At 42.4% G+C, this 15,925-nt stretch overlaps 1 protein-coding gene across 1 annotated transcript in view; it reads right to left on the bottom strand.

Annotated features, from left to right (window-relative positions):
- Positions 1 to 1,925: 1,925 nt before the first annotated feature.
- Positions 1,926 to 15,925, bottom strand: part of ddx52 (DEAD (Asp-Glu-Ala-Asp) box polypeptide 52) — a 47,221-nt gene continuing 33,221 nt past the window's right edge. The window contains exons 8-15 of the mRNA XM_061899383.1: positions 11,870 to 12,073; positions 11,723 to 11,813; positions 11,545 to 11,667; positions 11,317 to 11,467; positions 8,357 to 8,432; positions 2,433 to 2,504; positions 2,117 to 2,364; positions 1,926 to 2,050 (exon numbers count right to left, since the gene is read on the bottom strand). Coding sequence (XP_061755367.1) covers positions 2,010 to 2,050; positions 2,117 to 2,364; positions 2,433 to 2,504; positions 8,357 to 8,432; positions 11,317 to 11,467; positions 11,545 to 11,667; positions 11,723 to 11,813; positions 11,870 to 12,073 — 1,006 coding nt within the window. The 3' untranslated portion in view covers positions 1,926 to 2,009. The remainder of the gene's footprint in view (positions 2,051 to 2,116; positions 2,365 to 2,432; positions 2,505 to 8,356; positions 8,433 to 11,316; positions 11,468 to 11,544; positions 11,668 to 11,722; positions 11,814 to 11,869; positions 12,074 to 15,925) is intronic.

The raw sequence follows: 15,925 nt of genomic DNA on the forward strand, positions 1-15,925 counted from the left end.
GTTTGTAACAATTAGGGAGGTTTGTGTCATGTTTGTCCTACGGAATCCATATTTAAAGAAAAAATATGTTTTTTTTCCTCATCTTTTTCCATTTTTTATACATTTTTTAAAAAGCTCCAGAGAGCCACTCGGGCCGTGGGTTGCCGAACCCTGATCTAAATGAAGAAAGGAGTCATCAGAGTATGTTCCATCCATCCATCCATCCATCTTCTTCCGCTTATTTGGGGTCGGGTCACGGGGGCAGCAGCCTAAGCAGGGAAGCCCAGACTTCCCTCTCCCCAGCCACTTTGTCCAGCTCTTCCCGGGGGACCCCGAGGCGTTCCCCGGCCAGCCGGGAGACAAAGTCTTCCCAACAAAGCAGAAGGCTAATTCCCACAGAACACCACTTCCCCTCCATCCTGAAGCCGGATTTAAATGGAAGATGCGAGACTACTGGTCTGGGTAAGGAGTCAGTTAAATTAGAACACGTTTTTTCTGCTTTGATTGTTTCAGAGTTGGACATGTGTTCTACTGAGGTGGCTAACTATGATGCGTGCAGTTTATCAAAGCAACAAACAAACAATCGGAAAATTCCCGTCGTATCAATTCCTAGATATGGTCGTAATTATACTAAATGCACTGGGCATAATAAACACAACATTATTAATATTGCTACTACGGATAATTTGATCAAAAAATCCCTAAAACAGCCCACTACCTATAATATAGTTTTTTTTAAACATAAGATCATTGTCTCCCAAAACGTTGTTATTTAATGATATCATCAGAGACAACAATCTTAACGTCATCGGTCTCAGCGAAACCTGGCTTAAAGCAAACAACTTTTTCGCGCTAAATAAGGCATGTCCTCCTAATTTTACACATGCGCATATTGCCCGTCCCCTTAAAACGAAAACTTTAACCTTAGTCCTAACATAAATAATAAATATAAAATCGTTTGAAGTGCTTACTATGAGGTCTGTGACACCGCTGCCTCTACACCTGGCTGTTATCTACCGCACCCCAGGGCCCTATTCGGACTTTATCAATGAATTCTCAGAGTTTGTTGCTGATCTAGTGACACACGCCGATAATATAATTATAATGGGGGACTTTAATAACCATATGAATAGTAAACATTGATTGATTGCTTGATTGAGTGAACGTGTCCTGGGTCTTCCCCGTGGCCTCCTACCTAGGGAGGCGTTCGGGTGGCATTCTGACCAGATGCCAGAGAATATTAATAAATCAAATAAAATGTGTCATATTTTTATGGTAGGGAAGAGGTTGATAATGACCCCTTTTCTGGCTGTGGTGGGTAATCATTTTGTAATGTGGTCTGCTGAAAATAATGGAAAGCACCACGCGACATGGCAACTAACGTTATGATTAAAGTGGGAATTACCACAAAACATATTCCGAGATATTCGACACTCTTTGTGCGGCGAGAGCCCCCAATTCGTCACGTGTCGTGTGTCAGGTAAACCGTGACGAATGGGACAGTGCGACTCTCCGCCCTTCTGTAAACAAGCATTTCAAGTTAAGTTAAAGTACCAATGATTGCCACACGCACACACTAGTTGTGGTGAAATGTGTCCCCTGCATTTGACTCATCACCCTTGATCACCCCCTAGGAGGTGAGGGGAGCAGTGAGCAGCACCAGTGGCCACGCCCGGGAATCATTTTGGGTGATTTAACCCCCAATTCCAACAGTTGATGCTGAGTGCCAAGCAGGGAGGTAACGGGTTCCATTTTTATAGTCCTTGGTATGACTCGGAAAGGGTTTGAACTCACAACCAGACACTAACCACTAGGCCACCGAGTAGGTCATTGAGTCATTTAATTGCTTAAAATTACCGATTTATCTGAAAAAAAGTGACGACATTATGTTTAATATTAGGTGCACTACTAATAATATTCTTCTGGTATTTATTGACAGAAATATAAACATTGGAATATAAAGTTTATTCTTCAAAAGATGAAATATGGATAGAAAAACCTTTTGTAAAGTCCTCGTCTGTCTTCTCAGACTATTTTGTTTTGTCCTCTGCTTGACCTTTCTTCTTCTTTCCTGCGGAAGATGACAAATGTTTAGTGCATTTGTTTTATAAAGTCCATTTTTTTCTTCCCTCCTCACCCAACTTGGTCACTTTGAGTCCTGTGCCGGCGTTTGCAGGTTTTTCCTCACGTTCTCCGTTTTCTTTCTTCTTTTTCTCCTTCCTCTTTTGCTTCCCGGCGGTGTTTTGTGGCGCTTTTGCTGCCTGAGTCCCGCCCGCTGCTTTCTTGGCTGGTTTGGACTTTGGCGCGTTCTTCATGAGGATGCGAGGCGTGGTGGAAATGCTGCTCCTCTCTGGGGGTTTCTTGGTAAGCCGCCTCCTCGTTTTGCTAAACACCAAAACAAGGCGGTTACTTCCAGAGTGGACTACAATAAGTACTAATAGTAGTAGTAGTACCTGTGTAACTTCTTGAAGCCAATCATGTAGTCTGGCACCGGACAGCCAGCTTGTTTGATGATTTTAGCGATGCTGTTAGCAAAGGTAAAAAACGATCCATTTTGAATTTGATGAAATTATTACAAACCCCGTTTCCATATGAGTTGGGTAATTGTGTTAGATGTAAATATAAACAGAATACAATGATTTGCAAATCCTTTTCAAGCCATATTCAGTTGAATATGCTACAAAGACAACATATTTGATGTTCAAACTCCAAAACGTAATTTTTTTTTTGCAAATAATCATTAACTTGGAATGTCAAGGCTGCAACACGTGCCAAAGTAGTTGGGAAAGGGCATGTTCACCACTGTTACATCACCTTTTCTTTTAACAACACTAAATAAACATTTGGGAACCGAAGAAACTAATTGTTGAAGCTTTGAAAGTGGAATTCTTTCCCATTCTTGTTTTATGTAGAGCTTCAGTCCTTCAACAGTCCGGGGTCTCCGCTGTCCTATTTTACGCTTCACACATTTTCCATGGGAGATAGGTCTGGGCTGCAGGCAGGCCAGGAAAGTACCCGCACTCTTTTTTTACGAAGCCACGCTGTTGTAACACGTGCTGAATGTGCCTTGGCGTTGTCTTGCTGAAATAAGCAGGGGCGTCCATGAAAAAGACGGCGCTTGGATGGCATCATATGTTGTTCCAAAACTTGTATGTACCCTTCAGCATTAATGGTGCCTTCACAGATGTGTAAGTTACCCATGCCTTGGGCACTAATGCACCCCCATACCATCACAGATGCCGGCTTTTGAACTTTGCATCGATAACAGTCTGGATGGTTCGTTTCCCCTTTGGTCCGGATGACACGATGTCGAATATTTCCAAAAACAATTTGAAATGTGGACTCGTCAGAACACTTTTCCACTTTGCATCAGTCCATCTTAGATGATCTCGGACCCAAAGAAGCCGGCGGCATTTCTGGATGTTTTTGATAAATGGCTTTCGCTTTGCATAGTAGAGCTTTTACTTGCACTTACAGATGTAGCGACAAACTGTATTTGGTGACAGTGGTTTTCTAAAGTGTTCCTGAGCCCATGTGGTGATATCCTTTAGAGATTGATGTCAGTTTTTGATACACTGCCTTCTGAGGGATTGAAGGTCACGGTCATTCAATGTTGGTTTCCGGCCATGCCGCATTAATGGTGCCTTCATAGATGTGTAAGTTACCCATGCCTTGGGCAATAATGCACCCCCATACCATCACAGACGCTGGCTTTTGAACTTTGCGTGGATGGTTCGCTTCCCCTTTGGTCCGGATGACTTGATGTCGACTATTTCCAAAAACAATTTGAAATGTGGACTCGTCAGACCACAGAACACTTTTCCACTTTGCATCAGTCCGGCCCCAGAGAAGCCGGCGGTGTTTCTGGATGTTGTTGATTAATGGCTTTCGCTTTGCAGAGTAGAGCTTTAACTTGCACTTACAGATGTAGCGACCAACTGTATTTAGTGACAGTGGTTTTTTGAAGTGTTCCTGAACACATGTGGTGATATCCTTTAGAGATTGATGTCGGTTTTTTATATAGGGAGGGATGGAAGGTCACGGTCATTCAATGTTGGTTTCCGGCCATGCCGCTTACGTGGAGTGATTTCTCCAGATTCTCTGAACCTTTTGATGATATTATGGAGCGTAGATGTTGAAATCCCTAAATTTCTTGCAATGTCACTTTGAGAAAGGTTGTTCTTAAACTGTTTGACTATTTGCTCACACAGTTGTGGACAAAGGGGTGTACCTCGCCCCATCCTTTCTTGTGAAAGACTGAGCATTTTTTGGGAAGCTGTTTTTATAGCCAATCATGGCACCCACCTGTTCCCAATTAGCCTGCACACCTGTGGGATGTTCCAAATAAGTGTTTGATGAGCATTCCACAACTTTTTCAGTATTTATTGCCACCTTTCCCAACTTCTTTGTCACGTGTTGCTGGCATCAAATTCTAAAGTTAATGATTATTTGCATTAAGAAAAAAGTTTATGAGTTTGAACATGAAATATGTTGTCTTTGTAGCATATTCAACTGAATATGGCTTGAAAAGGATTTGCAAATCATTGTATTCTGTTTATATTTACATCTAACACCATTTCCCAACTCATATGGAAACAGGTTTGTACATGACATATTGCAGGTGTCCAAACTATTTTTTAACTGGGGGCTGCACACTGACAAATAAAAAATGCGGGGGCCATTTTGATATTTATTTTCAAAACCACTACAATATATGGATGTTTTTTTTATAACCTTTAAGGCTTCCCGGAGGCGCCTCAGTTCTAGAAAAGTATGTCTACCTCTTTTTGTCTGCCGGTAACGTTCTGCTTTTATTTAACGCTGGCCAAGAATTTAAAAAATGACAGATTTTGAATTATCCGCACTTCGAGCAGGACTTGTTTGCGTTGTTTTTGTGACCCACTAATGTGAAAAAATAGCTCTTATATTATCATCTTTTTTTAAATTCCATTTATTCAACACTTAAGTCAAGATCAACTTAAGTGTTTTATGCCATTTTTGCTTTTTATGGCAAAAAATATGTAATATTTCCCCCCCAAAATTTGTCAAAATTGATTTTTTGATTACAAATTGTCAAATAAATATAAATAGCACTTAAAACTCTCACTCGTGTGTCAAAAATACCGTATTTTCCGGACTATAAGACGCAATATGGCTTGGTGGGTAGAGTGGCCGTGCCAGCAACTTTAGGGTTCCGGGTTCGATTCCCGCTTCCGCCATCCTAGTCACTGTTGTCGTGTCCTTGAGCGAGGTACTTTAACCACCTTCTCCCAGTGCCACTCACACTATTTTAAATGTCACTATGTAAAAGCGCTTTGAGTCACTAGAGAAAAGTGCTATATAAATATAATTCACTTCACACCTAACTTCACTTAAAATCCTTTTATTTTCTCAAATCTTGACGGTGCGCCTTTTAACCCGGTGCGCCTTATGTACGTAATCATTCTGGTTTTTGCTTACCGACCTTGAAGCAATTTTATTTGGTGCACGGTGTTAGGATTAGTGTGACCAGTAGATGGCAGTCAAACATAAGATATATGTGTAAAAAGTGCTCCTCCCTCCGGTCAACATATGAAATAACTATGTAAAAGCGCTTTGAGTCACTAGAGAAAAGTGCTATATAAATATAATTCACTTCACACCTTACTTCACTTAAAATCCTTTTATTTTCTCAAAACTTGACCGTGCGCCTTGTAACCCGGTGCGCCTTATGTACGTAATCATTCTGGTTTTGCTTACCGACCTCGAAGCAATTTTATTTGGTACACGGTGTAAGGATTAGTGTGACCAGTAGATGGCAGTCAAACATAAGATATATGTGTGAAAAGTGCTCCTCCCTCTGGTCAACATAGGAAATAACTATGTAAAAGCGCTTTGAGTCACTAGAGAAAAGTGCTATATAAATATAATTCACTTCACACCTCACTTCACTTAAAATCCTTTTATTTTCTCAAAACTTGACGGTGCGCCTTGTAACCCGGTGCGCCTTATGTACGTAATCATTCTGGTTTTGCTTACCGACCTCGAAGCAATTTTATTTGGTACACGGTGTAAGGATTAGTGTGACCAGTAGATGGCAGTCAAACATAAGAGATATGTGTAAAAAGTGCTCCTCCCTCTGGTCAACATATGAAATAACTATGTAAAAGCGCTTTGAGTCACTAGAGAAAAGCGCTATATAAATATAATTCACTGCACACCTCACTTCACTTAAAATCCTTTTATTTTCTCAAAACTTGACGGTGCGCCTTGTAACCCGGTGCTCCTTATGTACGTAATCATTCTGGTTTTGCTTACCGACCTCGAAGCAATTTTATTTGGTACACGGTGTAAGGATTAGTGTGACCAGTAGATGGCAGTCAAACATAAGAGATATGTGTAAAAAGTGCTCCTCCCTCTGGTCAACATATGAAATAACTATGTAAAAGCGCTTTGAGTCACTAGAGAAAAGTGCTATATAAATATAATTCACTTCACACCTCACTTCACTTAAAATCCTTTTATTTTCTCAAAACTTGACGGTGCGACTTTTAACCCGGTGCGCCTTATGTACGGAATCATTCTGGTTTTGCTTACCGACCTCGAAGCAAATTTATTTGGTGCACGGTGTAACGATTAGTGTGACCAGTAGATGGCAGTCAAACATAAGAGATACGTGTGAAAAGTGCTCCTCCCTCTGGTCAACATATGAAATAACTATGTAAAAGCGCTTTGAGTCACTAGAGAAAAGTGCTATATAAATATAATTCACTTCACACCTCACTTCACTTAAAATCCTTTTATTTTCTCAAAACTTGACGGTGCGACTTTTAACCCGGTGCGCCTTATGTACGGAATCATTCTGGTTTTGCTTACCGACCTCGAAGCAAATTTATTTGGTGCACGGTGTAACGATTAGTGTGACCAGTAGATGGCAGTCAAACATAAGAGATATGTGTAAAAAGTGCTCCCCCCCTCTGGCCAACATATGTAATAACAAGTCTGTGTAAGAAATTTAAATGCACCCCCTTTGCCCAAAATTTATTAAAAAAAATGTTTTAAATATGTAAATAAAACATATTGTAATAACTTGAAGTAAATAATGATTAAAAACAAGTTACAAACCCATCCATCCATCCATTTCTACCGCTTTTTTCCCTTGGAATCACGGGAGGCGCTGGTGCCTATCTCAGCTACAATCGGGCGGAAGGCGTTTTACACCCTGGACAAGTCGCCCCCTCATACAAGTTACAAACAAAAATAATAAAAAAATATGATTGAACTAAAAACTAACTTTTTTTATATTTGCATAGTTTGTGTGTATAATAATGTTGTAAATACAAATCTTTATATATCTAGAAAGGGTGGCATTTTTCAGAGGTCCCAAGAAGGTAAAAAATACAAGGATGTGTGTGTGTGTGTGTTCATAGCTAAAAGTTAAATTACCCATGATTGTCACACACACACTAGGTGTGGCAAAATTATTTTCTGCATTTGACCCATCACCCTTGATCACCCCCTGGGAGGTGAGGGGAGCAGTGAGCAGCAGGAGTGGCCGCGCCCGGGAATCATTGTTGGTGATTCAACCCCCAATTCCAACCCTTGATGGGAGGTAAGTGCTCCCATTTTTATAGTCTTTGGTATGACTCGGCCGGGGTTTGAACTCACGGCCTATCGATCTCAGGGCGGACACTCTAACCACTACGCCACTGAGCATGGCAATATGCTCCAAAAAACACGAGCACATCACCCCAGTCCTGGCCTCACTCCACTGGCTCCCTGTCCGTCACCGCATTGATTTTAAATGACTTTTTAATTGTTTTTAAATGGTCTGGCCCTGGCTTCTGCACCATCATACCTCGTCTAGAGCCCTAAGGTAAGCTGACCAACTGATCCGGGCTAAAAGTATATTGTAGCATCTGGGAATAGTTAGTGCTGCAAGGGGTTCTGGGTATTTGTTCTGTTGTGTTTATGTTTTGTTACGGTGCAGATGTTCTTCCCAAAATGTGTTTGTCATTCTTGTTTGGTGTGGGTTCACATATTTGTAACAGTGTTAAAGTTGTTTATACGGACACCCTCAGTGTGACCTGTATGGCTGTTGACCATAATATCTGTGAAATGCCGCAGATATTATGTGATTGGGTCGGCACGCAAAAGTCATACATTTTACTAATTGAAACCGATACCGATAATTTCTGATATTACATTTTAAAGCATTTATCGGCCAATGATATCGGCAGTCTGTTATTATCGGACAATTCTAGTGATTAGAGTCAACATTTTCTTCTAGCACTTCTGTTTGTTCTTTTATTTCACTTTCTATGTTTTTTTTCCCCAGTGATAAGTAATTTTAGAACACTTTGGACACCCTTTGTGTATTTTTCCGAGCGCGTGGTACCTGCGTATGAGCGGCTTGTCGTCCTCGGTGAAGAGAGTGATGGCCTTCCCTTGACGTCCAGCCCGACCCGTACGACCTTGAGGAAGAGCGAGAGAGACGACAATGGAATCATTTCACGTCTTTTATGAAACTTTGGACTGTTTGAAAAGAATGTCGTTATACGCATACTTGCCAACCTTGAGACCTCCGAATTCGGGAGATGGGGGGGAGTATATATATTTTCAAATATTTCTTTGTATATATATATATATATGTATATATATATATATATATATACACATATATATGTATGTATATATACATACATACATATATATATATATATATATGTATATATATATATATATATACACATATATATGTATGTATATATACATACATACATATATATATATATATACATATACATACATACACATACTGTGTATATATATATATTATATATATATATACATACATACACATACTGTGTATATATATATATTATATATATATATACATACATACACATACTGTGTATATATATTATATATATATATGTATATATATAATATATATACACAGTATGTGTATGTATGCATATATATATATATATATATATATATATATATATATATATATATATATACATACATACATACATATATATATATATATATATATATATATATATATATATACATACATACATACATACATACATACAGGTGCTGGTCATATTATTAGAATATCATGAAAAAGTTGATTTATTTCATTAATTCCATTTAGAAAGTCAAACTTGTAGAATGTATACATTCATTCCAAACAGACCGATACATTTCAAGTGTTTTTTTTGCCAAAAAGGAGATGATTATCGCTGACAACCAATGAAAACCCTGAATTCAACATCTCAGAAAATTTGAATATGATGAAAAGGTCAGATATTGAAGACACCTGGTGCCAGACTCTAATTAGCTAACTCACTCAAAACACCTGGAAAAGCCTTTAAATGGTCTCTCGTTTTGATTCTGTATGCCACACAATCATGGGGAAGACTGCTGACTTGACAACTGTCCAAAAGATGACCGTTGATACTTTAAAGAAGGAGGGCAGGACATAAAAGGTCATTGCCAAAGAGGTTGGATGTTCCCAGAGCTCTGTGTCCAAGCACATTAATAGAGAGGCCAAGGGAAGACAAAGATGTGGTAGAAAAAAGTGTACAAGCAAGAGAAATAACCGCGCCCTGGAGAGGATTGTCAAACAAAAATGTGGGGGAGATCCACAAAGAGTGGACTGCAGCTGGAGTCAGTGCTTCAAGAACCACCACGCAGCGACGTATGCAAGATATGGGCTTCAGCTGTCGCATTCCTTGTGTGAAGCCACTCTTGAATAAGAGACAACGTCAAAAGCGTCTCGCCTGGGCTCAAGACAAAAAGGACTGGACTGCTGCTGAGTGGTCCAAAGTTATGTTTTCAGATGAAAGTCAATTTTCTATCTCCTTCGGAAATCAAGGTCCCAGAGTCTGGAGGAAGACGTTGCCTGAAGTCCAGTGTCAAATTTCCACAATGGGTAATGGTGCCATGTCCACTATTAAAGCAAGCTGGGCTCTCATAACACCTGAGGGTGCAACAGACTGGTGGACTCCATGCCACGCCGTATTGGTATTGCTGCAGCAATTCAGGCAAAAGGAGCTGCAACCAAGTACATGCTGAAACTTTCCATGTTCATACTTTTCAGTTGGCCCACATTTCTAAAAAAATATTTTTTGGTACTAGTCGTAACTAATATTCTAATTTTCTGAGATACTGAATTTGGGATTTTCAGTAATTGTCAGTACTAATCATCCATCCATCCATTTCCTACCGCTTATTCCCTTTCGGGGTCGCGGGGGGCGCTGGCGCCTATCTCAGCTACAATCGGGCGGAAGGCGGGGTACACCCTGGACAAGTCGCCACCTCATCGCAGGGCCAACACAGACAGACAACACTCAAACACACATTCACACATCAAAATTAAAAAAAATAAACATTTCAAATATATCACTATGTGTGTAATGAATTGATATAATATGTAAGTTTGACATTCTGAATATAATTACTGAAATAAATCAACTTTTTCATGATATTCTAATAATATGAACAGCACCTGTATATATATGTATATATATATATATATGTCTTGATTGGATTATCCAGAGAATAGTGCTCGATACCGTGGTAGAGCGCAATATGTAGGTGTGGGAAAAATTACAAGACTACTTCATCTCTACAGAACTGTTTCATGAGGGGGACTACTTCATCTCTACAGAAGTGTTTCATGAGGGGTTCCCTCAATCATCTCCTGATGATCGAGGGAACCCCTCATGAAACACTTCTGTAGAGATGAAGTAGTCTTGTGATTTTTTCCCACACCTACATACATATATATATATATATATATATATATATATACATTCCATTCATGAATGAGTATATCCGTTCGGAGAAGTCCGATCTACAAAATTTGCAGGCAGCATACCACCTTCCCCTTCGAGCTGTCCTGGATGAACGGAAATCATTTTTTCCCAATCATTTTGGAACTTGGAAGCGTACTTCTTTTTCGTTCTTTTGTTTCGTTTCTGTCACGTTTTTGGACATTACTACTTGCCGTACTTTTGAAGCAATGCATGTTGGGAATGCGGATGTTGTGTGCCAGTGTATTAACGTGCCGGCTGGAATAAACACACGCTGAGAAATAGCCCCGTGCCCGCCTACTTTATGGGTTATGGATAACGGAGACATACATAATAGTTAACGCTAAATGGTTGTCTGGGTGGAAATCGGAAAAAAATTCGGGAGGGGCACTTAAATTCGGGAGTCTTCCGGGAAAATCGTGAGGGTTGGCAAGTATGGTTATACGCCATATTTTGGACATTGGCCCAATATCATAGGAGTGGGCCATAGAAAAGGCAAAGTAAATAGAGTGGGGCGTGTGGGGTCGACCTATTCTGTGGATGTATTCCACGGCGCTGGCGGGGAAGTCGTAGTTGAGCACCAGGTTGACTCCTTTGAAGTCGATTCCACGAGCCAGCAGCGCCGTGCAGATCAGCACCCAGATCTTTCCGCTGCGGAAGCTCTGGACCACGTTGTCCCGCTACGGCACAAAAGAAGAGGGTTAGCATTTTAATTTTTTTTTTCGTTTCCTGTGGCAGTCGGCCGCACTCGTCGTACTTGCTGCTGCGTGCGGTCGGCGTGGATCACGTCCACGTTGATGCCCTCGTAGACCAGCTCGTGGAAAAGCTCGCGCGCGCGCTCGATGGACTGGACGAACACCAAGACGGGAGGCAGGACGCCCTGAGGGAAGAACGAGGTGAGGATCGGCCTTGGGCGTCGGGCGGGGAGTCCGAACCTTTTTGATGATGTCGCGCACTGCCACCAGCTTGCCGCCCTCCGTCCCCACGAACAACAGCTGCTGTTCCACCGACTCCACCGCCGTGTTCCTGACACGGGGAAAGACTTAGTGACGTGGCGTCCGCCGCCGCCGCGCTGAACTTACTTGGGTCCGATGTTGACAGAGACCAGGTTATCCAGGTTCAGGCGACACCACTGCTCCACGTCCGGCGTGCAGGTGGCGCTGAAGAAGGCCCTGCGCACCTTGGCGCCGGAGCAGGCCAGGAAGACGGTGGCCAGTTGATCCCTGAAGCCGTTCTTGCCGTCCTCGAAGAGCTTGTCCGACTCGTCCACCACCAGCCACTCCACGCTGGAACACAGGGGGCGCCGGTTCACATCCACAACAACAGGGGGCGCCAGAACCTCCATTTAGCTCAAACCTGGGCTGATCAAGGCCACATTATTAGATTAGATATGACCTGCTTTTACTCTCATATGAACTTGAAGTGCAATCCCACTCCTAACCCATAAGGTTCAATATCAATCAATCAATGTTTATTTATATAGCCCCAAATCACAAATGTCTCAAAGGACTGCACAAATCATTACGACTACAACATCCTCGGAAGAACCCACAAAAGGGCAAGGAAAACTCACACCAAGTGGGCAGGGAGAATTCACATCCAGTGGGACGCCAGTGACAATGCTGACTATGAGAAACCTTGGAGAGGACCTCAGATGTGGGCAACCCCCCCCCCTCTAGGGGACCGAAAGCAATGGATGTCGAGCGGGTCTAACATGATACTGTGAAAGTTCAATCCATAGTGGCTCCAAGACAGCAGTGAGAGTCCCGTCCACAGGAAACCATCTCAAGCGGATCAGCAGCGTAGAGATGTCCCCAACCGATACAGGTTGGGGACACCAAAATATGAAGTCGGTCCAACTTTTGCAGCTACTACAGCTTCAACTCTTCTGGGAAGGCTGTCCACAAGGTTGCGCAGTGTCTTTATAGGAATTTTCCACCATTCTTCCAAAAGCGCATTGGTGAGGTCACACACTGATGTAGGCCGAGAAGACTTGGCTCTCAGTCTCCGTTCTAATTCATATCAAAGGTGTTCTATTGGGTTCAGGTCAGGACTCTGTGCAGGCCAGTCAAGTTCATCCACACCAGACTCTGTCATCCATGTCTTTATGGACCTTGCTTTGTGCACTGGTGCACAGTCATGTTGGACAAGGAAGGGGGCCTCTCCAAACTGTTCCCATGAGTTTGGGAGCATGGAATTGTCCAAAATGTTTTGGTGTCCTGGAGCATCCATCCTATCCATCCATTTTCTACTGCTTATTCCCTTTCGGGGTCGCGGGGGGCGCTGACGCCTATTTCAGCTACAATCGGGCGGAAGGCGGGGTACACCCTGGACAAGTCGCCACCTCATCGCAGGGCCAACACAGATAGACAGACAACATTCACACACTAGGGACCATTTAGTGTTGCCAATCAACCTATCCCCAGGTGCATGTCTTTGGAAGTGGGAGGAAGCCGGAGTACCCGGAGGGAACCCACGCATTCACGGGGAGAACATGCAAACTCCACACAGAAAGATCCCGAGCCTGGATTTGAACCCAGGACTGCAGGAACTTTGTATTGTGATGTTGGCCGAGAAGACTTGGCTCTCAGTCTCCGTTCTAATTCATATCAAAGGTGTTCTATTGGGTTCAGGTCAGGACTCTGTGCAGGCCAGTCAAGTTCATCCACACCAGACTCTGTAATCCATGTCTTTGTGCACTGGTGCACAGTCATGTTGGACAAGGAAGGGGGCCTCTCCAAACTGTTCCCATAAGTTTGGGAGCATGGAATTGTCCAAAATGTTTTGGTGTCCTGGAGCATTCAAAGTTAATTTCACTGGAACTAAGGGGCCAAGCCCAACCCCTGAACTACCACTACAACTACCATGAATTGATTAATTATAGGGACGGCATGGCGCAGTGGGAGAGTGAAGTGAAGTGAATTATATTTATATAGCGCTTTTCTCTAGTGACTCAAATCGCTTTACATAGTGAAACCCAATATCTAAGTTACATTTAAAGCAGTGTGGGTGGCACTGGGAGCAGGTGGGTAAAGTGTCTTGCCCAAGGACACAACGGCAGTGACTAGGATGGCGGAAGGGGGAATCGAACCTGCAACCCTCAAGTTGCTGGCACGGCCGCTCTACCAACCGAGCCGCTCTACCAACCGAGCTATGCCGCCCAACACGAGGGACGCCGGTTCAATCCCCACCTAGTACCAACCTCGTCACGTCCGTTGTGTCCTTGAGCAAAGACACTTCACCCTTGCTCCTGATGGGTGCTGGTCAGCGCCTTGCATGGCAGCTCCCTCCATCAGTGTGTGAATGGGTAAATGTGGAAGTAGTGTCAAAGCGCTTTGAGTACCTTGAAGGTAGAAAAGTGCTATACAAGTACAACCCATTTATCTTTTATTTTATTTATTAGATAGTACTTTATTTATTCCGTCAGGAAAATTAAAATTTTCAGCACAATCCCATTCAAGATCAGACAAACATTACAGGGAGACAGAACAGGATCGCTGACGGGTCTGCCGGCTTCCAGCGCCCCTTACAAAAAAGGTGAGATACAAGGGGGGGGGGAATAGGAGAAAAAAATAGAAGATTAAAATAAAATAAAAAAATCGGTCTTAGCGGCATGTTAAAGTCCTACTGAAAGCCACTACTAGCGACCACGAAGTCTGATAGTTTATACATCAATAATGAAATATTAACATTGCAACACATGCCAAGTTTACTAAATTCCAATTTTAAATTTCGCGCCGAAAAATCTTGCTGAAATGTCTCGGTATGATGACGCGTGTAGAGGACATTTTGTTCCAGCATCGTTCCCATCTATTAAGTCATCTGTTTTCATCGCATAATTCCACAGTATTCTGGACATCTGTGTCGCTGAATCTTTTGCAATTTGTTCAATTAACAATGGAGACATCAAAGAAGAAAGCTGTTGGTGGGAAGCGGTGTATTGCGGCCGGTTTTAGCAACACAAACACAGCCGGTGTTTCATTGTTTACATTCCCGAAGGTGAAGCTTTACTATGGAACAGAGCGGTCGAGCGAACACGGTTGGATTGGACCACACACACAAAGTACGGTGCATTATGCAGCGATCATTTTGATGGATCGTGTTTCGAAGAGGGTCCCTTGCAAAGGGCAGAGATGGGCATCGCCACCACCCGTCGACTGGTGCTGAAGAAAGGTGCGGGAACCGACCTTCAGGTTGTACAGGTACGACCATATAACCTCACTAAAACACTAGAAACACAATAAGCAGATAAGGGATTTTCCAGAATTATCCTAGTAAATGTGTCTAATAACATCTGAACCGCTCCCACTGCCCTTGCCTTTATTTTTATTTTTTTCCTTGTCCTTTACTCTTACTTTCCTCATCCACGGATCTTTCATCCTCGCTCAAATTAATGGGGAAATCGTCGCTTTCTCGGTCCGAATCGCTCTCGGTGCAGGTGGCCATGATTGTAAACAATGTTCAGATGTGAGGAGCTCCACAACACGTGACGTCACGCGCACATCGTCTGCTACTTCCGGTACAGGCAAGGCTTTTTTATTAGCGACCAAAAGTTGCAAACTTTATCGTCTATGTTCTCTACTAAATCCTTTCAGCAAAAATATGGCAATATCGCGAAATGATGAAGTATAACACATAGAATGGACCTGCTGTCCCCGTTTAAATAAGAATATCTCATTTCAGTAGGACTTTAAGCTTTTCAATCGGTCAAGTTTCTTAACGTGGAGATATTCTCACTACCTTTCTTTTGTCGAGCAAAAAGAAAAGAACATTTTAGTTAAATGCAAGTTGTGTCTTGGATCAAAGATCCTATCTACTGGCCAAAACAGCAATTCAAATCTGCTGAAACAGCTACAAAAGCAACATGCTTCGACGAAGCCCGTAAAGAGAGACACACAGCGGCTGGATTTAGAACATTGATAAGAGTCATTGCAGCGTGTGTGCTCGAAGACATGCAGGCTATTTCTACAGTGGAGTCCCCTGCTTTCAGGCAGCTGGACACAGTGGACAGTGAGCACATAAACATGAAAAGTGAGCTAAAGAAAACACTCCAAACTCTGCCTCTGCTCATCATTCAGCACTGAAGGCACCCACACTGTCAATTCTCTTATATACTCTTTCATTCTGGCCTTTAGGGT

The sequence above is a fragment of the Nerophis ophidion genome, linkage group LG04 (genome assembly GCF_033978795.1).
Source record: "Nerophis ophidion isolate RoL-2023_Sa linkage group LG04, RoL_Noph_v1.0, whole genome shotgun sequence".
In the NCBI taxonomy this organism is placed as follows: Eukaryota; Metazoa; Chordata; class Actinopteri; order Syngnathiformes; family Syngnathidae; genus Nerophis; species Nerophis ophidion.